Source organism: Anabas testudineus, chromosome 14, assembly GCF_900324465.2.
Source record: "Anabas testudineus chromosome 14, fAnaTes1.2, whole genome shotgun sequence".
NCBI lineage: Eukaryota > Metazoa > Chordata > Actinopteri > Anabantiformes > Anabantidae > Anabas > Anabas testudineus.
This window is the reverse complement of record NC_046623.1, coordinates 9,164,257-9,186,421: the sequence shown is the minus strand read 5'-3', so window position 1 is coordinate 9,186,421 and position 22,165 is coordinate 9,164,257. Positions and strand designations below refer to the sequence as shown.

The window sequence follows — 22,165 nt, the reverse complement described above, 5'->3', positions numbered from 1 at the left end:
TGCCTTTCAGCTTCCCTTTCCTAAAGCCAACTATATCCTCATTTTGCCCTCACATGTTCTTCATACCCTCTACTTACCAGTCTGAGCTCAGAGAAACAGTGATCCTTTTTTTATTTAGAGAATTACAGGATGTAGACATTTAGAATTAGGATTTTTTTATGTATACATTGTTGAAGGTAACAGTGAATGTAGCTAGGTATGTCTACATGGGAGAGAGTCACTTCATAATTGCAAAGTAAGTCATTATATAAAGGTAATAATTACTAAAAGGTAGTAATATAATGTTTTATAGTTAGTATTAAAACAATCACTTAGGTTTGTCTTGAATTTTAGTGAATGCTGACTGTGCTGACAAACTCATTTTAGGTTTCTATTTGCTTTGTGTGATGTATGGTAGAATATACATAGTGTAGCATCAGTTGCATTTTGCTCTAGTGTTGCAGTCAGTTCTAGCATTAAAGGAGAAAAGTAGTTAATTACTAATGTGGGCTTGTATCCATGATAATGGCTTCCAGGCATTCAATCGGGGCTGTGATGTGATTTGATACCAAGCAGTGTTAATGGTGGTGTTCCGCTATCATTTTATAAGATACTGTGAATGCTTTTTGGTTTATTGTTCCTTTTCTCAGGGTGGAGGCTCAGATACTGAACGTACCAAGAAGAAAAGACGGGGAGATCGTTACTCTGTACAGACTTCACTTATTGTGGCTGCCTTGAAAAAGATGCTTCCCATAGGCCTCAACATGTGCTCACCTGCTGATCAGGAACTCATCAACGTGGCCAAGATCCGATACTCTTTGGTAGGCCCTTTTCAGACTTTGAATCAGATTTTGGTGAACATCTATAGTATCGGGTAAAATGCTGTAATATAGTAACCATTACATAACTGTTACAAATATAAACCATCAGGATCTTTGCAGAACAATTGTTGATAAAACTTTTTAATTTACAGAGAGACACTGATGAAGAAGTAAGAGAGTTCCTGCAGAACAACCTTCATCTTCAGGGCAAGGTATAATTTTAACACTATGTGACAGGTAATGTGTATTTACAAATGACAGCTGGGATTGGCTCATCACACCCACGGATTTGTGATAAGTCGCAATGCGAAAAAAAAAGAAAATCTTCAGAAACATTGTACCCCTCTGTTGTGGGAAGGTGGACAATCCATCCATGCGCTGGCAGATGGCTCTGTACAAGGAGATGTCAGGGAAGGCTGAAGATGCCGACGCACCAGTGAAAGTTGTCAAGAGAGTGCAGGAGGTTTCCGCTGTCCTCTATCACCTTGAAGTGGTGAGTGACTATTGTCAACCATGCCAACTGTAGATGCATACCATGTCTCCAGCAGGAATGTGATCATTAACGGAGATGTAAATTGCTTTGAAAATAATAGTGACCTAAATTAAGTGTGTATATTTATTACTTGAGTTAGATATTAGCATTCTACTGCTGTGTGTATGTGAAATTATTAAGTAGGAATGCTCAAAATGTTTAGGTTATCAGAAAAAGTACATGCAGTAGAAATTTCAAGAAAAAACAAGTGACAGCATACTGTAATAAATCACTAGTAGATTTCTTTGATAAAAAAATTAATGCAGAATAAACCTGACCACTTTTTTCTAAACAGCAAATGAAATCAAAGCTTAACTTCAGGCTTAAGAAGTGTGGTTTAGTACTCCTTTGCTCAGAATATTAGACTAACATGGTGCCGGTGCAGAACATTAACAACCCTTACTTAAAGCTTTTCCTGCTGCACATACAAAGTTGTCACAGGTTTTTTGCCCACTTTGCTCGTGTCTGTTTTCTCTGGAGTAGACAGAGCACCCATTTAAATCTAAGAAGATGGTGTGGCACAAACTTCTGTCCAAGCAGAGACGCAGGGCTGTGGTTGCTTGCTTCAGGATGACACCACTATACAATATACCAAGGTGAGAGACTACATCTGTATCACATGTGACAGGATGGGATGTTCAAATACAGTGACTATTTACTATAGCAGATGCATTTTTGTTTTGTTTTGTTGTTTTTTTGTACTGCAGACACAGAGCTTCAAACATGTTCCTTGAGGGTTACAAGCGCAACTGGCTTCACACTGAGGGTTACTCATTTGAAGACAGGATGATAGATGACTTATCCGTGAGTGTCATGTCACATCTGTTTCATCTGGAAATATTTTTTCTGTTGCCATTACTCACCCTTCTGCTCTGTGTGCATCACAGAAAGCAATGGAGCAGGAGGAAGGAGATGAAGAAGAGGAGAAAGAAACAAAGCCAGATCCTCTCCACCAGCTTATTCTGCATTTCAGTCGCACTGCTCTAACAGAAAAAAGGTTATATAGCTCAATACAGTGACATCAAAATGAAGTACAAACCACAGTGACGTGTTATTCCAGCTTCACCAATTCTAATCTCTTGTGTCTATTTTAGCAAACTTGATACAGATCATCTTTACATGGCATATGCAGATATTATGGCAAAGGTGAGTTTTGCAGACAATAAGCAAAGAATTCTGGTCATGATTTGAACTTTTATGTACATGATGTATTTTTAAAATGCATTTGTTAAATATTTCAATTTATTTAGAGTTGCCATATTGGTGAGGAAGAAGAAGGGGGAGAGGAAATGATGGAAAATGCTGAAGATGAGATGTCCTTTGAGGTGCGACAGTCAGAACTGGTAATGGGCAGCCAGGGGCTGGGGACCAGGAACACAATGGAGCGGTAGCTCTCAACGCATTGAGTGACCTCATCATCGGAACATTATTTCACAACCACATCACTCTCTCTTTCTATGTGTTGTCTCGTTACCTTTGTTTTTCATGTCTGTGTTGTCTGTTCTCTTTCTATGTTGTTCATTCATTGTGAGTTGCTCGATTTAGAAACTCTAAACTCCAATCCAGATGTTCTTTTACTGTATCAAAAACCATTTGGACTTGTTAACTCTCACTACAACGTGAGACAAAAATATGCTGTACTCCAATTTTAAGCATCGCAGTTATTTCAGTGCACTATTTACTGTTTTAAAGTTTTGTGCATTGAATCTGGATTGAGTCTAATTAGATTAATTGAAATTAACATCAACAATGTAAATAATCATAATCAAAATCATATTTATGATACTAATAATTCACTCTTTCAAATCACTTCAATCAATGTAGCTTTAGGATCTATGCAAAATGACTTGGATGAAGTTAAAATCAATCAATTTTCAAAAAAAAAGAAGCTTATAGATTTTTCTGTTCTGCCATATCTCCTTTCTCCACTGTCCACTTCTCTAGTTTTACTGTTACAGCTGTTGGAACTGGAGTGGACTGGCAGGGCTTTTAATACTATATGGTTTAATTTGAAAAGCAGCACCAGCTACTGCTGTGAAGGCATTTAACTACATTCTATTGATCAAGTTTATTTTTGATTTCAGATACTTTATTCATTGATACATCCAGTGATGACCTCACTGCTAAATGCAACTGGAGCAGAACAATTGAGATTTTCTTTGGTTTGATTATAAATTATTTTGTTTCTTACTACTTTACACTACGAAAATATCTATACATTCAAAGATGCCTTCAAAACATGTGGGGGCCTACATCAAACTGGGATGATTAGACATGCTAAAAAATTTAAAATTAATCTACTGAAAATGATTGAATGTGATTTAACACAAACTCACTTACTAGTGATGTCGTTCTTGCCTATTTTTATGGCTTTGCCATTTGTCTTTCTCTCTGTCTCTTTTGTCATTGTTCCATGTAATGATTCTCATGTTTATAACATCAGTCTTGTTTAACTGATTGCTACTGATCAGTGTTTCCTTCTCCCACTCACATAGCATACTGACAGACTACAGTGAAAGCCAGTGTAGTATATGATATCACACACATAGTCATAGTTTTGAAAATCAGTTCACATACATCATTTAGTGCAAAGCCCATAATCAGGTTTCATTAGTCAGTGAGGGACTGCAGTGTAATTATGAGGTCCAACTGCACAACACATAGTGGGTAGAGCATGGCCAGGCATACGTGGGTGGTGGGGAGGTGGGTTGGGCATCAGATGGGAGGGAGGGAGGGAGAGAGGGAGGGAGGGGATGTGTAATATTACAAGTTCATTTGTGAATAATGTCAGCTTTGTTCCCTGATTTTTCCTTTTTTATTCTTTTTGATCATTTCATTTACAGTCAGTATTATAAATGAGGAATTAAAGATTAAAGCGATTCAGACCAGAGCAATATTTTTAAAAATATATTTTACCACTTTTTACCACTGCTATGAAATGCTAGAGAAATACTTTTTTCATACAGAGGGATAATGCTTTTGTTTTGACACTTGTTTGACACTGTTTGGAGCTAAAGGACAACAATACTAAGCCAGTGGGACAGTTTCCTGTAGTCTAACGCTTGCTACAGCCAGCAAACGTGAAGAAGTAGTGTAACAACTCCATGACTAATAAAATCAGGTGACAAAATGTGTGTGAGTCAGACAGATACTTTAAATGAAGAGCAGTAACCCATAATGCAAATGCTTGCAAGAAGACAGCATTAGTGTACGTAAAAGAAAAAAGAAAATAAGCAGAGGATGCCAGAATATTCTGTCATCAACAAAGGGAAAAACCATGACGTGATTTTGGGTAAGTCACAGAACTTACCAATTAATAAATACTTTCTCTTTAAAGATCATATCATAGTACACATAGATGTGTAAAGCTACAGTTAAAGCCATTTGACAAAGAAATAGTAAGTTGATCAGACGGCAATAAGGTGGCAATTTAAGGACTAGAGTTAAAAGAGAATGAATCTGAATTACTCACAGTATGACGTGATAGAATGGACATCTGGTCATGTTTAATGCCACTGAATATTTCATGAAATATCTGACCTGAAATAGTCCATTCTATCCATTTTAATTCACTGTACTACTGTATCAAATGGTCATGATGTTTTATGTCCACCACAGGAAAAAGAAATGGAGAAACAAAGGCTCCTCTACCAGCAGTCTAGACTTCATAATCGTGGCGCTGCAGAGATGGTCCTACAAATGATCAGTGCCTGCAAAGGTAATCTTTTTCCTTATCTTCAGTGTGTCTGAAAACCTACTCGCACTGTGATGTTTAATCTGTTTTTCCTACTGTAGGCGAGACCGGCCCAATGGTGTCAACAACCCTCAAGCTTGGTATCTCTATCCTTAACGGTGGAAACAGTGAGGTTCAGCGGGTAGGCGCATTGAAACTAAATATGTTAAATTATCATTTTAAATGTAGTTAAGCACTTTTTTTTTATAGATTACCCTTTCTTTGACAGAAAATGCTGGAATACCTGAAGGATAAGAAGGACGTAGGCTTCTTTTTAAGTGTCCAGGCACTGATGCAGACATGCTGGTCAGTTTTTAATTAACAAGCTTAATTTTGTTTGTCCTCAATTCCTTTGAATGGTAACGTACAGATTCGTATTCTCTGCAGCGTCCTGGATCTAAATGCTTTTGAGAGGCAGAACAAGGCTGAAGGTCTGGGGATGGTTTCAGAAGAGGGTACCAGTAAGTTTCGATACTCTTTTATCCAGAATCACTTTTTCACTAATGGAGGCTAAGATGAAGCACACTGCAGTCCATTGTTCAATTTTGTCATGTATTGTTTGAAGGAACAGATTACATTTTTTTAATTCACTCATCTCAATCCACAGTTATGCACACCAGCAGGATCTCATACATTAATTAAATTTGAATTAAATAGAGGTAGTATACTGTAGAACGCTTTGCTTGTCCTTGCATCACACACCGACAAGCCATACACATTCAAAACAAATCTACAAGGTATATATAGGGAACAATTATGGAGTGTGGTGTTAGATTTTATGGAAAGCCAGAATATTAAAAGTAATGCTTGGTTGTTAAAGGTATTTCCCTCATCACAGTGACCACAGAAAATTAGTCAATCATCAGGAGACATGTATAAATATATTTAAGACATTCTGATCATCTATTAATTCATCTTTCTCTAAATGTTTTCCACCTGTGACATTTACTATTTTAATTTAGTTTGAAATTCTAGATTCCTAACATGAAGTATTATTAACTCTTGGATAGCTGTTGAAGAATTGGATTTAAGGATTTTGTATTCAACTTAAATTAGTTAATTTTCTTTTCCCATTAGTATTTTTAGTAGTTTGGGCTTCATCTACTGTTTTACCAACTTTTGCCATCTAATGCTAGAGGTTCATTAGAAGTCTACCTGAATGAATTTGCCATGGAATGTTGTTAATCTCCCCCTCCTCATCTCTTAGTCCTCTTCTGTTGTCAACACACTGATCCTCTCTCCCTTCCCCACGATCACTGCCACCTCTCCCTTGTCCCTCCTTTCATGGTCCTCAGACTTGAACCTAGATCGGGGTAAATCATGTTTCTCTCCATCTGCGTCTCTGTTCTCTTTCTCTTTCCTCTTTCCCTGTCCATCTTGCTCCATCACTTATTTTTTTAACATTGACATTTTAATCAAGAGAGGTTTGGATCCCTCCGTCCGTCTTTCATTTTCATAGTTTGTGCCCCTCTGTCATTTCTTGTTCATTTCAAAAGGCAGTGAATGGAATCTGGTCTCATGAAAAACAATTAAAACGGAGGGTTTAACATCAATTAAAAAACTTTATATGTACACTAGTACACAGTGACAGAACTCAGATTTCACAACTTTAATAACTTCCTGCACATTTTTAAACACATGATTTATAGAGAGACTGTTATGAAAGACTATAGAGGATATTCTGACAGATTGAAATATATTAGACATCATCACTTCAACTAAAATTAAGCAGCACATCTAAGTGACAGTCTTGAAACTAGTAGTGTTTAGCCCCTCAAACTGTATTATTGGTTTTAAATCCACACTGGATTCCCTTCCCATTTTGAAGGACAATGTGCCAACCTCTCTGATCCTTAACACAAAGTCAAAACTTGTGTGAGTGTGAGTGTGTGTGTGTGCGTATGCTGCATGGTTCTGTATCTATGCGTATTCATTGCAGCCAGTGGTGAACTGACACTTTAAAAAGGCAAAAAAAAAAATCATAATGATACATATGCAGTATACAGCTAATTTTTGAAGAATTAATTTTAGTTTTACTGTGATTTTTACTTTTACAAAGTGACACGTTCACCCCTAAGTAATGCAATGTTTAAACTTTAACATTGTCTATCTATATAGCATTGTATTATTATTTTGTGGTAGTTTATACATGTTGTTAATGTGACTGTTGTCTAATGTCTGTGTTAATTTTTGACTGCAGCTTGCTTTTAAATTGATTGTATGCACGTGATGATGTCTCCTGTATGTTGTTTGAATTTGATTGTATGTTAGTCCATTGTCAGACCACGGTCATTTGTATGTCTTCTATTAATACTACACAGTTCACTGTCGGTCAGAGGTGGGTATTGCTGTGCCTGATGCTTGACATTTATTGAGAAATGAAAAGTTGAGAAAATCTTTGCATTTCTTATCCTTATTTCAGTAATTGCAGTACCATTAAGAGTTTTTTACTATTGTGCAGTATTCAATCTCAACACAACCTGGTTTTAGGATGTAATTTAACACTTTACCTCATTCATTTTTTGTTTTAGATGAGAAGGTGATGTCAGACGACGAGTTCACCTGTGACCTCTTCCGTTTCTTGCAGCTGCTTTGTGAAGGGCACAATAATGGTGAGAATGAGTCATGACAGTATAAATGACAGTAAAATTTAAACTTAGACTGAAGCAAACATTGTCACTGTTTACTACTACTGTTACTACTTTTAAAAATGATGTACATTGTACTTCAGATTTTCAGAACTACTTGCGCACACAGATAGGCAGCACAACAACCATCAACATCATTATCTGTACTGTGGATTACCTCCTCCGACTCCAGGTGCTGCTTGACAAAAATTTGCCTATAGACTGAAATTATTATTAGAATATATATAAGAACTTTTTTGTCAGTCATGGGTTTTCATGTTATTGTTCTCAAAGGCTTTTTATTTGGTAATGCAGATTATGAAGAAAGTCAGATGATAAATTCAATTTTATGGTGCGACAATACTCTACTTACTTCTCATTTTTTTAATCAAGGAATCTATTAGTGATTTCTACTGGTATTACTCTGGGAAGGATGTTATCGATGATCCAGGCAAAAAGAATTTCTCCAAAGCTATGACAGTGGCAAAACAGATTTTCAACAGCCTAACTGAGTATATTCAGGTAAAATGTGGACAAATCAGGCATTTACACATTTACACATTGTTTATTATACAGTATGTGTTACTCAGTTCGTCTGTGCAGGGTCCATGCACTGGTAACCAGCAGTCCCTGGCCCACAGCAGATTGTGGGACGCTATTGTCGGGTTCCTTCACGTCTTTGCCCACATGATGATGAAGTTAGCACAGGTATGGATATATTTCAACTGATTCTAATTTACAAATAAACAATATTTTCTTCCATGAATTATGCATAATATCGGTAACACAGACTGTTGCTGTAACTGTATGGACTGAGCTCCTGAACGTAGATCTACACTTAAATAAGCAAATTTGAATAATTTATTTTTGGTGACCAGGTAAGAAATAAGTGTCTCTTTGCATGTTTTTACAATTATGCATTGTTGCACTTCTTTTTAAAATTTTGTCTTTTAGTGTAAAATGTTATATTAGTTAAAGATTACAAAATGAACCTACCATTGCCTTGCCTTTAGGAACTTATTTCTATGGATATTAAATGGAGTTGACCTCTACTTCTTAGATATACAGTACATACATATAACACTATAAATAATACAGCAGCTCTTGCAAATGTGCATGAAACAGAACTGTTGTCATAAGTAAAACATGCTTGTTTAAAAGGTGGTCAGTTTATATATCATACAGTTCACCAGAATATTGCATTTAGAGAGTCAAGTCATGTTTGATTTATTGACTGACTGAAGGATTTAAATTTTTTATTTGTCCCTTCATAAGGGCTGGTTTTAAAGTGGTCCTTCATTTTACCATGATAAATAACTGACTAGATAAAGCGTTATAGAAAAACATGTGATTGTGATATTTCTATTTAGAGAAATATGTAATTATACAAAAAAATGATAATCAACTTAAAGGAAAACCAAAATTGATTTCACAAACCAACCTGACTGAAACAGTGAAATTAGTTTGTGTCACAAAATAAAATACTGATAAAGAAATTAAAATGATTATTCCACTCTTCACAGATCAGTCATCCTCTGTCAATCACTGAGGCTAATAGCACATATTATTTGCATGCATAACCTTTTAATCATACATTTAAGTGCAGAGCTGATTTTCTTAACTATTTTTATCTTATTTCTTTCCTTTTGTTTTTGCAATATTTCAGTGTAAAATGTTTTTTAATTGTTTAACAATTGAATAATTTATTTATTATTTAAACTGTCTTCCACATGGTCAATGCAGGGTAAAGTATGTATCCATTTTATTCATCTATTGATGTGATATTGTGTTTAATAGTCTGTAATTTATTCTGTGTTGGTTTCCCTTATCAGGTTGTTTTATACCCACCTGCTTTTAAACATCTAGTAGTAATATCAGACTTTAAATGTCTTAATTAGTTTTTTCTTTAACAAGATTAAAAATGCCTAAAATAATCAAACAAACAAAACCCAAATTAAATACTGCACTTTAGTATTTGTATTTTCTGTTTATGTATGCTTTACATACATAAGCAAATGAAAACTAAATCACTTTTAGAGTCCACTAATTATGAAGCATTTACCTGCTAAATATACAGAACATTATAGTAATGTACCACATGTGATAAGTAGGTACATTGTAGAGACCACATCTGTAACATAGCAAGAAAAAAATGTCCACTTTTACTTATAAACTCAACTAAGTATCTTGTAGGTGTGACAACTTCCTGATTTATCGCTTAGTAATTAGGGGGATGTAAACCACTAAATGTGTTTTCTTTAATAGAATATGACGTTTCCATGCCACATTAAAGTCCAACTACAACACACAAAAAACAAGACAAAGAGGGCAGGAGTTGCAAGGGACCCTTTCCCAAAAAAATTACAACTTTCAAATAGTTGAATTTTCACTGACTGAATCTGCAGCTTTAAGCACTGACTATTGCTGATGACTAAAAATACCATTATGATTGCCTTACCTCCTCATTAAAAGCACTTTGCTAGAGAAACACTGTAAATAAATAGGCTGCTTAGCTATTAAGAGTTTTAAACTGAGCTGATGTGTGATCTATAATGGTTTGTAAAAGATTGAATGAAGACATTCAGAATCAACACTGTAGAAGACTGTAACAGTAGCATTATGGTGGGGCTACAAAACAAAAATTCAACTTAACTGATACAGGACATATATTACAAATTTTCTTACAGTAATTCTTTAACATTTTGCAGGTTTACATGACAACAATGGTTACAGTGATGCTAACTATTATTAGTAATATTATGTATAGCAAAATTCAGCCATCCTGTAGTCGCTCATTCAGCCCTCTGGGCCTAGCTATCAACCCTATTGACATTAGCTAATTTTCCCCCATTAAACCACTTAGTATTTATTATTAGCTAACAAAAGCCATCGAACACAAATAAGCACACACATTTTATAGTCTCTGTCATCACAAACAATCCATTAAAATGGTTAACAATTGAAAAATGTCAGCAGTAGTCCCTCCATCTGGATAGTCCAAAGGGCAATTTTTGAAAAGTAACTAAAATGTTTGAATTTGAAACTTATGTCCATGTTTTAATTTTATTAATCAATACAACAATTGGAAATCATATTCCTTAAATTTATTTACTTTTTTTGTCAGTATAACCACCAGTTACTCATTTTGCCTTTGATGCATAACTTATTGTTATGCTGAATTTTATTTTTGATGGCTATTTAAGTATACATTGAAAGTAACCATCCACATCTCATAAATCAGACTGAAATAAGAATGTATTCATAACTTTAGATAAATGCTAAGACATCTTAAATTTTTGTATAGTTCTACTGCAACTGTAAAAAAATGCAAAAAATGTAAAAATAAAAAAACAAACAAACATAAAAACAGTTCCTGAAAAAGTTAGTGATCACAAGACAGCAAAGTAGTTTTTGTTGAATTGATTAATTTATAACAGAAGCAGGTGACTACAAAATGCCCTGAGAGAGGGACTGACTTAACTTCCACTGTTTAATTATACAACTTAATATGAGATTATTTGGTGTTGGAATATACATTTTAATGTGCCATCCACTTTGTGTGCACAGATTTAACAGGGGTTATAATTCTGTTGCCATTTTCATTCACTAATAATTAACCTGAGGCGTTATGCTGTTTATTTGTGGCATGTTGGTTTGTGGCTTCTTTCTTGCTTTGGATATAACACTATTTAAGCAAGACTATGTCTGTGTAATGTTTTTGATGAAGAAATGACCAAACAAGGCACAGAGAACCCAGACGCAGTTACAAAAATCAATAGTGAAGGAAAGTCATAAAGCAGATACCATGAGGAAAAAACACCAGGCATAAAGCGGATTAGGCAAAAACAGTACTGCAGTAATTCAAGACAAACACAGTCTAAACTGAGGAAACACAGGAAGCATATGGTTGAAACCTTGTCATTCGAGCATAATAAACAAGCTGACTATATACTCTAGGGACTAATTACAACAAGAATCAGGTGTCTCTAAAGTGCACGCGCTTGGCTAAGAGTAGAGACAGAGCATTCAAGGTGAGTAGTACCGGGTGTGTGCATATTTATCAGGCAGGTATGTAAGAGCAAACACAATTAAGCGTCCAGGGAGAAAAATACAAACATATGAAATGAAAGTCAACCATAGACAAACGAGCCCACTGAGTTTCTGTTTCTGTGAATGAGGGAATAATAGACTGAATAAACAGGTGCTGTAGTGTTTGTTTACAATGAAAACCTGTAGATGTTTTCATTGCACAGACAGAGGAAACATGTACGTAGCCAATATTGATGGGTTGCTACATGGCTAGATGTCTGTTCTTTGTCACTAAATGTATTGAACCTAATGCTTGCGAGATGAAAGTTATAAAGCCAATATTCAGATTGGAATAACTGACGTGTTGAAATCAAAACTTATTCAGAGCTGTGGAGGAATTAATTCCTTTTTGCAGCCCTTTTTGTTGTGAATGTCAATGTAATGCTTTACACAGTATTCTGAATGCACATACTATATTATAACAAGTACTTTGGTGACTTTATTTTAAAATAATCTTGTGTGATTATTTTTTGACACTTTTCCCTTGTGTTTCCTACTTAAACCTATTGTATGAGAAGCCCTATATTTAAAAAATACAGATATTATAAAAAAAATTGTTATTACTGTAAGATCTTGTACATCTTTTTATAATTACAGGATTCCAGCCAGATTGGTCTGCTGAAGGAGCTTCTTGACTTACAGAAAGACATGGTTGTTATGTTGCTCTCACTATTAGAGGGTAAAAGAATTTCTTTTGTCCAGGGTTTGGTTTTCATTGCTTTTCTTGGATCTCTTCTTGCCTTGTCCTTTTTAAACCACTGTTTGAATTTTACTGTGTATTATTCAGGAAACATCGTGAATGGCACAATTGCTCGACAAATGGTAGACATGTTGGTAGAGTCCTCCAGCAACGTAGAGATGATCCTCAAGTTCTTTGATATGTTCCTCAAACTAAAAGACATTGTGGCCTCAGATGCTTTCCGTGATTATGTCTCTGACCCTCGAGGGCTGATCTCCAAGAAGGACTTCCAGAAGGCCATGGATAGTCAGAAACAGTACTCCCCTTCTGAGATTCAGTTTCTTTTGTCCTGCTCAGAAGCAGATGAGAATGACATGATCAACTATGAGGAGTTTGCTAGTCGCTTCCAGGAACCTGCCAAGGACATTGGCTTCAATATCGCAGTGCTGCTCACTAACCTGTCCGAGCACGTTCCCCATGACACCAGGCTACAAAACTTCCTGGAACAAGCAGAGAGTGTGCTGAACTATTTCCGCCCCTTTCTGGGCCGTATTGAAATAATGGGCGCCAGCAGAAAGATTGAGCGCATTTACTTTGAAATCAGTGAAGTAAACCGCAGACAATGGGAGATGCCCCAGGTCAGGGAGTCCAAACGACAGTTCATCTTTGATGTTGTCAATGAGGGCGGTGAATCAGAGAAGATGGAAATGTTTGTCAATTTCTGTGAAGACACTATCTTTGAGATGAATATAGCCTCACAAATTTCCGAGCAGGAAGAAGAGGAGAAGGGGGAAGAAGATGATGAAGGAGATGAGGGCGGAGGGGAAGGAGGAACAGGAGGCGGAGAAAATGGCGGCATTGATGAGGATGGCAATGGAGAGGAAGGGCAGCCTGAATCAAGCTCTGCCTTTGCAGACTTTATAAAGAGCATGTTGAGCTTCCTCAGCATTTTCACCTTCCGTAACCTTCGCAGGCAGTATCGCAGAGTGAGAAAGATGACCTTCAAGGAGATTATAGTGGCTTTGTCCACTTTTTTCTGGACCATTCTAATGAGTATACTACATTTCATTTACAGTTTGTGCAAAGGCTTCTTTATGATCATCTGGCAAACACTGTTTGGGGGGGGCTTAGTGGAGGGAGCTAAAAATATCACAGTGACTGAGATTTTAGCCAGCATGCCAGATCCTACACAGGATGATGTGCATGGGGATGGACCAGGGGAACAAGGGACAGGGGAGGAACAAGACACTGGAGGGGCAATGGACACTGGAGAGACTGGTAGTGGAGAGGAAGAAGAGGAAGACACCCAGGAAAAGGAGGGTGGGAGGATACCAAGTATTGATGCTCCAGGTGGTCTTGGAGACATGGGTGTAGAGGCACCTGTTGAACCTCCAACTCCTGAAGGAACTCCCATAACAAAGAGAAAAATGGTGGGTTTTGTGCTTCTTCGGTGAATAAAACTATAAGGGAATATAATCTAATTTACAGGGTAGTTATCTTTTCAGTTTCCCAGTGGTTAGCAACCCAGCTTTAAATTTATACTGTTTAGCACAATAAAGTTTGATTATTGTTGTGTGGTTTTGATTTGAGTTTATTTGATTTGTTCCAGCAACCAGAAGAGACTGATGTTAGCCAGAAACCACCTGAACCTGTTCATGTTGAGGAACCTCCTCCAGAGCCTGAAAAGGCTGAGTAAGAACAATTAATATGCTCTCAACATACAGTATCACTTCTCTGACATGGTAGTAGATAACAGACTAGTCTTTGCAGCCAAGTCTATTTATGTTTAACATTTAGGGATGGTTTGATGTTCATGTTAAGGATTCACAGCTTTAGGGCATGTCTTGCCAAAATACTGCACTATCAACATTACATAATATTTATAATACTGTATTTGGCCTGGGGGATGTAGAGAGAGGATATATAGGCAGACAGATGGAAATTTAAAAGAGCTGTGAGAGCTCTTTCAGCTTGAGAGCATTAGTGTGTCACCATTTTGATGTTGGAGGAATAGAGAAATAAAACAATAACCCTACTGTGTTTGATTTTCAGTGTTGAAATTGGAGAGAAGACAGGGTTAGGATCCCAGAGCAAGGAGAAAGAACAGCCAGAGGAACCAAAGAAATCTGCAACAAAAAAAGAAAAGAAACTGAGAAGAGAAGGAGGGTTTCAAATCTGGACTGAACTGGAAACCCAAAGAAATAAATTTATGGTGACATAGTGTCTAGCATATATTTGAGAATTGACTTACTAGCATAATTTCAGTGTCACTCTGTGCGTCTTAACTCACTAATGAACTGAAAAATATTTGTCTTTTTTTGTAGAACTACCTCTCCAGAAACTTTTACAACCTGCGGTTTTTGGCTCTCTTCCTTGCATTTGCCCTGAACTTTATTCTGCTGTTCTACAAGGTAAAATATAATTTCTTATTTGAGGATGTTGTACCTGTTTACTTAATACAGTATTGTGCTTTCTTATGAAAGGAAATACCTATATAGACTAAGTGTGAACTGTCAAAAGTTTCACCTAACCAGACTATACTGTCGCTACACATTTAATTTTCTGTACTGTTCTGTTTAGGTGTCTGAAATCCCCCCTGAGGGTGAGGTGATGGAAGGATCTGGGCTGTCTGAGGGAAGTGGGCTGTTCGAGGGCCCTGGATTGTTTGAAGGTTCAGGGGAAGAAATGGAAGAATTGAATGAAGGAGATGAGGATGAGGAAGATGTGCCTGTTTTTTACTATTTAGAGGAGAGCACTGGTTACATGCAGCCCACATTGGCCTTCCTTGCCATCCTGCACACAGTCATCTCATTCATCTGCATCATTGGCTACAACTGCCTCAAGGTATGTTAGGCACACAGAAAACTTTTCTGTGTGCCCAACATGCCCAACTGATGAGATTTTGAACAGCTATCTATTCTAGTCACAGCTCAGTTAAACAGTATTTGATTTGTTTCATCAGATTCCACTGGTGATCTTTAAAAGGGAAAAAGAACTTGCAAGAAAGCTCGAGTTTGACGGGCTCTACATCACTGAGCAGCCTGAAGATGATGACATCAAGGGCCAGTGGGACCGCCTGGTCCTGAATACACCGTATGTGAATAAAGAAAGCATTTGTTTCTACTTTGAATACCAACAAATTTTCTTTCTTAATTAAATTCACAAGTTATGCCGTTTTATTCACAGCTCTTTCCCAAACAACTATTGGGATAAATTTGTCAAACGAAAGGTGGGTTGTTTTTCATTTATTTAGCCTTATAATGGGCTCTGTTGAACATGTTATTTATAATGTAATGTCTGTTTCCAGGTTCTGGATAAGTATGGAGACATTTATGGTAGAGAAAGAATAGCTGAACTCCTGGGTGTCGATTTAGCTTCCCTGGATGTGAGTCAACAACATGAGAAGAAACAAGGACCACCAGACAACTCTGTGTTTGCATGGTATGGTACAATGAAGATGTGCAATGGGGCACTTTAGCTATTGTGCTTCAGGATTCAATCTAATAACTTTAAAAGAATAAGACTAAACATAAAATTCCACTGTTGCCCATAAACTATTAATAATACCAGTGAGTGACACTGTTTCACTGTGTGACGTGTAGCTTTTGTTGGGATTTGTTGACAGTAACAGGATATAGAAAATCAACAGCTTCATCATTTTAAGATAGATCTCAACCAGTATTGTATCATTTCAGGATGACCTCAATTGACATGAAATACCAGATCTGGAAATTTGGTGTTGTGTTCACGGATGGTGTAAGCAAACCCATATTGAATTTAATGGATTTTACTTTTACAATGTGAACAAAACCCCACAGATGTGAAGTGCATACATGTTCTTTCTTTCTGTAGACCTTCCTTTATCTCTGTTGGTACCTGGTGATGTCTTTGCTTGGCCATTATAACAACTTCTTCTTCGCCTGTCACTTGCTCGATATTGCCATGGGTGTTAAGACTCTGCGCACTATTTTGTCCTCAGTCACACACAATGGCAAACAGGTGAGTGCAAAGTAAAGCTGAATAGTATTAATTTAGCTTATGTTTGAATGTACTCACTATTTCCTTCTTCTTTCTGTCAGCTCATGATGACAGTGGGTTTGTTGGCTGTGGTGGTTTACCTCTACACTGTAGTTGCCTTCAATTTCTTCCGCAAGTTTTACAATAAAAGTGAGGATGAAGATGAACCGGATATGAAATGTGATGACATGATGACTGTAAGTCTCTGTAAAGAATGTGCACTTTGATACTTTCTTGTTCGCACCACTTCCCAAATGATACACATAGTGTTTCCTTTACTTTACAGTGTTACCTGTTCCACATGTATGTGGGTGTACGTGCCGGTGGAGGCATTGGAGATGAAATTGAGGATCCTGCTGGAGATGAATATGAGCTCTATAGAGTGGTTTTTGATATAACTTTCTTCTTCTTCGTCATTGTCATTCTACTGGCTATTATTCAGGGTAAAGACAATGTTAGCCTAGTCACTGGATACTCATATTGACGCAAACTTATGAATAAGAAAAAAGGACAGATATAGGAATGACGTTTTAAAGGATGTTTGGCACAATAAACAAACACCTCTAAGTGAATGTTATTTTAAATTACTATAGGTCTGATCATCGATGCTTTTGGAGAACTCAGAGACCAACAAGAGCAGGTCAAAGAAGACATGGAGGTATAACAGTATTAAAGGACACTTTTACTGTAACGTATTCATAACATGGCTTTAATCCTCTTTATCATTTCTATGCAGACAAAATGCTTCATATGTGGCATTGGAAGTGACTATTTTGATACAACACCTCATGGCTTTGAGACGCACACTTTTGATGAACACAACCTGGCTAATTACATGTAAGTGCCTCCTGTTTGTTACAGTGTTGACATGTTTGGGAGTTGATGTACCTGTGTATGCATATACCTTTAAATATTAACACGTGGACCCTTTTCTAGGTTTTTCTTAATGTACCTTATCAACAAAGATGAGACAGAGCACACTGGGCAGGTCAGTATGAATGATTTGTTGTATGTTTTATTATTAAGAGCAAGTCAGCTCTTGTTTCATGCTGTGTCATCCTCTGTTTGTAGGAATCGTACGTGTGGAAGATGTACCAGGAGCGTTGCTGGGATTTCTTCCCTGCTGGAGACTGTTTCAGAAAGCAATACGAGGATCAGCTTTCCTAGTCAACATATGTTTTACACATACATGTACAATTCATGCTCATAATTCCTGACCACACTCACAACAAATTGAGTTTGTCATGAAAAATACAAAGTGAGATTTTATGAACAATCAAAAACATGAGCATTAATACAAACTTTGGTGACTTCCAAGCTATTTTCACTTCACTGTCTGTGTGACTAAAAGAAGCTGCCATAAAAAAAGATACTTGTATGCAGTTTTAATAGTTATTTTTTAAAACTTCTATTAAATTGCATTAAAATATTTCCTCTTTCACCACTTTAGGAACTTTATGCATTTCCATTAATTAGCTGTTCATTATGGAGGAGCCATTAAAACCACTGTAATGTGAGAATGTAATGTGAGAATGTAATTTTAGTGCCTTAGCAGTAACACAAGTAACATCAATTAGCACACTCAGTACACAACAGAATGTATTTGCCAGGAATTTAGTTTTACACTCTGTATCTTTATATAATTCATTATATATTTTGAATATTATTTCACTTTGACTTTGACATATTTTGGGTCTCGAGTGGTTTTAACTCCATTTAGTTTTTTTCACATACTTTAGCTATGATAACTAAATTGTTCTCTATATCATCCTTGGTTTTAAATCTTTATATTTATTGTTTAAATAATCTGATCATTCATTCTGCATATGAATGTACTTAATTGTAATGTGACATTGATTTGATTATGTCCTGTCTGTGAATCCTAAAATATGAATCTGTTTACAGTATAGATTCAATTCTTGTTCAGTTGATAAATTCTACAAAATGATATAACAAGCGGTGATAAAAACGATCATGCATTTAGATCATGAGTTGGCATCTTTGGAAAGCCAACTGGCAACTTTAGAGCCCTGATATGTTCAACACAAATCTGCAAGTGAAACAGTTTTGTTCAGTATATGATCAATATTTCTGTTGATATTACTTCATGTTCTGTTTGTGTAAAACTGGGGTGATATTAAAGAGAAATCTTCAAAAACACTCTGGCCATGCTGATCATTTCACACGGGAACTGCACACACCACAACAGTTTGCACGCAATGTCATGTTTTCATACCAAGTTGTTGAACCGAACCCAGCTGAAAGGGGATTAAAGCTGAGCATTAAAACTCACATAGAGCCTCGTGTGCTTTTCTGTCATCTGTCCTCAAACATTTCTCTCTGAGCCTTTTAGACTGGGAGACATCAACTGATAACATGAGCACCTCGGGGATCCACCAAGGGATGCTCAGGATGTATGGTGAGCTAATCCTTTACTTCACACAGCAATAATCATAACAGCTGCTGTGACATTTTTATGAGCAAAAATTGTTGTCTTATAGCAAGTTATAGGACTCTGTTTTCTGAATTTGATGTTTCTTCACTATTCAGTCTATCTCTAATGGTCATATTTATGTTTGTCGTATTATTACTTATTACAACAAATGATTGCACTCTCTAACATGAAGGACAATGTTGAATAATGTGATTTCAGTAGTATTATTTTTTGTCTCAGTGTTTGTCCAAACTCAGTGCAGCCTTATTCCAAAATGACACATCGCTGTGATATTGTTCTTGGTCTTAACACATAGTATGGCTTTGCAAAACTGTAACTGTAATGATCTTCTTGTTTAAACCATCTGTTATCACTCACAGTTGTTACAGATATTTTTCAAAAAGAACTATATATTTACTGCATGTATAGATCAATATGTTTGCATGTTATGCTAGATCCTATGCACAGAGATCAACGTCTGATTGGCTGAGCCCCACATCCACTGCCCCTTGATCCTCCAACCATCTGACTGCCTCTAATCTGTAGGGATGACAGAGCGTTCATGCTTTAATCCAGCTGTACACTGCTCCCACTGCTATCATGATTACTGCATCCATGCTTAATACTGTCTGTAAGCTTTGGGTGTTGTGTGGTTAGAATTGTTTACTCCAGCATCATTACTCATCATAGGCAAAAGTACACATTGTTCATTTACTAGTGCTGTTTCCTGTTATTCCCATCCATCACTTTCTCTTATCCAGGTGGATTTATTTTCAAACAGTGGAAGAAGAGGTTTCTGTTCCTAACAGCTGAGGGCAGCCTCTATGTTTGCCATGATGCATCATCACTTCCTGTCCAGACAGTGTTGTTGCAGAGCGGTTGCGAAGCAATAGTGGAAGGCAAGGAGATCCTAGACCTGCCTAGGTTACCCTCCGGTGGATGCAGGGATTGCTGCTTTGCACTGATCCTTTCCCAGAATAAATACCTGCTGTTGATGGCTGAGACCCCTGCAGACTGCAGGTCTGATGCTCACGCTGTTCTTTACTCTCTTTCTTCACACTTTTGCCCTTTTTATTATTTCTCAGATGCCAGACTGTTGCTCATATTGAACTATCTTATCACCATCCTCTATTTCTTCATCTTCAGCTTATCTCTCATTAAGTAGAACATCTCTAGCGGTTTACACTGAGCACTGTAAAGCACAACATCCTTTGACAACTGAGAGATCCAAACACGTCACATTGCTGCATTCCTTATTTTACCGGACCACTGTTGAACTCATGTGTTGATGGATGTGTGATTTGTCCAAAGGTGACGTTAACATCATTATTTTGATTACCTTTCAGTCAGTGGCTGACTGTGCTGAAAAAAGTGAAAAAGGTGAGTCAATAATTCTAATAACTGAATAACACGTATATTCAGTTCATTTTTTTTTGCTTAATAATATTCCTATTTGATTTCCTACAGAGTCTCCCATTTCCTCTAAGTCCTTGTAAGCGTCACAGGGTGCCCCCATGCATAACTCTACAAGACCTGGTGCCGGAGCAGATCCTAGACAAAGATCCACCAACTCCACCTGTCAACAACACAGAGGCACCCTCACCAGGACCTGTGACTTGTGCTTCCCCAAGGGCAAATGGTGAGTCCAGGATGCTGCTTGTCTGTAACAGTTTCACAGAATAAACAATTTAATTAGCTTCATCACTGGTAATTACACAATAAAAACCTAAAAATATTAGTAATGTTTTTTTCTCCCAACCTAACAGGCAGGATTTCACCCCATACAAAATATTACAAAGGGGGCGCGCATTCAGTAGCATGTCTGCGCCATGGTGCTATCAATGACACCCAAGCGGTGAGGGCGGTTTATCTGCTGATGGGAGGGGCTGCTGCTTCATCTGCTATGGGATACCTAGGCGCGTGTTCGTCCACTAGTCTGGAAGTCAAAGCCCCCGACCTGCCACTCAACACAGATGTCTGTGGGATGGGACAAGCAGTCTATCAAACCAGCAGCCCGGCACTCGACTCCCCTCACTTTAACAGCTTCGACTTTGAGCTTGCAGACTCTGATTTTGACGCTTTCGATTGTGGCGGGTTTACTTTCTAATGATGCTTAGTTCAGTTTGACTTAATTCAGCAGACTCTGTTCTTTTAAACTATTCTCAGTCCTGTGTGAAGAGAAATAAAAAGCTAGACCTCTTTATCATTAGTCCATCAACACAGTCAGGGTTCCAACCCAACACATCCTAAAGTTGAACCAGGCTCAACTTTTGCTACAGCACAATAGACACATCATCCAACAACAGCAGCTGTGGCCTGTTACAGCAGAGTATATCTACCTCACAATCCTCAGAGAAAGCAGTTGCCACTGTGGTGTCTTTGATGTAAAATGTCAGGACTACAAATCATCGTGGAGTGTTTTGGTTTCTGATAAACCTTTAAACATATTAATGTGTTGCCCTACGTAGACCTCCTGGACCACGTCACGTTGCTTCCCGCCGACAGCTAACACATCTCCCCTGGTTGTTTAAATGCAGTGATTGACTTGAAGCTCATAGTGAGATACAGTTAAAGTTAGTACTATACTTTAATACTAAACAGCCCACTCGATCTCCTAGCTGCCCAAATATTGTACGTTTTACTCAACATGCATTTGAGAGCTTCAGTTACTAGTTATTTAACAGATGAAATTACTAATAAATTATCATTGATGACACTGAAGTGGTTATTCATGCAAAATGCATAATATATAGCTGATTTCCCTTTTTTATTCGATTACTTATTTTTTAGTTTTGTTTGTTTGTTTCACTATTTCTGGATGTTTTATGAACAATTAAAGTAGTAATCAAGAAAGTAATCTGCAAATAAATTGTTATTTTTTATAATAAAATATAAATAAAATAGGCTATAATGATGAATAATTACTTTCAGTCCTAAACATTATTGTTTAAAAAAGTTGCCCCACCTCTACTTCAACTGAAAAATGATTGCATGCATGATTAATAATAAGCCAAACGATGTGTAACGGTGTCACAGCGGCTACATTAATTACATTTTCCTGATTATACCTAAATACCTTTAGTTAAGTAAGATTTTGTAATGGAGTATTTTCACAGTTTGGTATTGGTAATTGTACTTAAGTAGATCTGAATAATTCCTCCTCTATTAAATGTGATGTTACAGTGTTCTTGCCATGTGGTTCATGTGATTTTGAATCATTTAGTGTTAATTGTAACATCTATGTTGTGAAGTGG

At 37.0% G+C, this 22,165-nt stretch overlaps 2 protein-coding genes across 4 annotated transcripts in view; both read left to right on the top strand.

The window, feature by feature from the left end:
- The window catches only part of LOC113170067 (ryanodine receptor 1-like), a 42,109-nt gene extending 23,506 nt beyond the window's left edge, over nt 1-18,603 (top strand). The window contains exons 73-107 of one of the 3 annotated variants that reach the window (XM_026371957.1): nt 630-800; nt 953-1,012; nt 1,159-1,293; nt 1,816-1,928; nt 2,040-2,136; nt 2,220-2,329; nt 2,427-2,478; nt 2,583-2,675; nt 4,951-5,050; nt 5,128-5,207; nt 5,295-5,371; nt 5,453-5,526; nt 6,361-6,378; nt 7,597-7,677; nt 7,797-7,885; nt 8,086-8,214; nt 8,296-8,400; nt 9,436-9,441; nt 12,379-12,460; nt 12,569-13,890; nt 14,070-14,152; nt 14,513-14,672; nt 14,785-14,871; nt 15,041-15,304; nt 15,423-15,553; nt 15,647-15,689; nt 15,768-15,901; nt 16,156-16,216; nt 16,313-16,459; nt 16,540-16,674; nt 16,764-16,920; nt 17,071-17,135; nt 17,214-17,314; nt 17,414-17,465; nt 17,549-18,603. In XM_026371957.1, coding sequence (XP_026227742.1) covers nt 630-800; nt 953-1,012; nt 1,159-1,293; nt 1,816-1,928; nt 2,040-2,136; nt 2,220-2,329; nt 2,427-2,478; nt 2,583-2,675; nt 4,951-5,050; nt 5,128-5,207; nt 5,295-5,371; nt 5,453-5,526; nt 6,361-6,378; nt 7,597-7,677; nt 7,797-7,885; nt 8,086-8,214; nt 8,296-8,400; nt 9,436-9,441; nt 12,379-12,460; nt 12,569-13,890; nt 14,070-14,152; nt 14,513-14,672; nt 14,785-14,871; nt 15,041-15,304; nt 15,423-15,553; nt 15,647-15,689; nt 15,768-15,901; nt 16,156-16,216; nt 16,313-16,459; nt 16,540-16,674; nt 16,764-16,920; nt 17,071-17,135; nt 17,214-17,314; nt 17,414-17,465; nt 17,549-17,644 — 4,710 coding nt within the window. In that variant the 3' untranslated portion in view covers nt 17,645-18,603. The remainder of the gene's footprint in view (nt 1-629; nt 801-952; nt 1,013-1,158; nt 1,294-1,815; nt 1,929-2,039; nt 2,137-2,219; nt 2,330-2,426; nt 2,479-2,582; nt 2,676-4,950; nt 5,051-5,127; nt 5,208-5,294; nt 5,372-5,452; nt 5,527-6,360; nt 6,379-7,596; nt 7,678-7,796; nt 7,886-8,085; nt 8,215-8,295; nt 8,401-9,435; nt 9,442-12,378; nt 12,461-12,568; nt 13,891-14,069; nt 14,153-14,512; nt 14,673-14,784; nt 14,872-15,040; nt 15,305-15,422; nt 15,554-15,646; nt 15,690-15,767; nt 15,902-16,155; nt 16,217-16,312; nt 16,460-16,539; nt 16,675-16,763; nt 16,921-17,070; nt 17,136-17,213; nt 17,315-17,413; nt 17,466-17,548) is intronic. The other 2 variants (XM_026371959.1, XM_026371958.1) reach the window with 2 other exon arrangements.
- Nucleotides 18,604-18,853: 250 nt separating this feature from the next.
- On the top strand, nt 18,854-21,018 carry LOC113170978. Its single transcript, XM_026373319.1, has 5 exons — nt 18,854-18,896; nt 19,673-19,931; nt 20,258-20,291; nt 20,379-20,550; nt 20,678-21,018. Exons 1-5 carry the CDS (start codon nt 18,854-18,856, stop codon nt 21,016-21,018), a joined length of 849 nt encoding a protein of 282 aa, XP_026229104.1.
- Nucleotides 21,019-22,165: the final 1,147 nt, after the last annotated feature.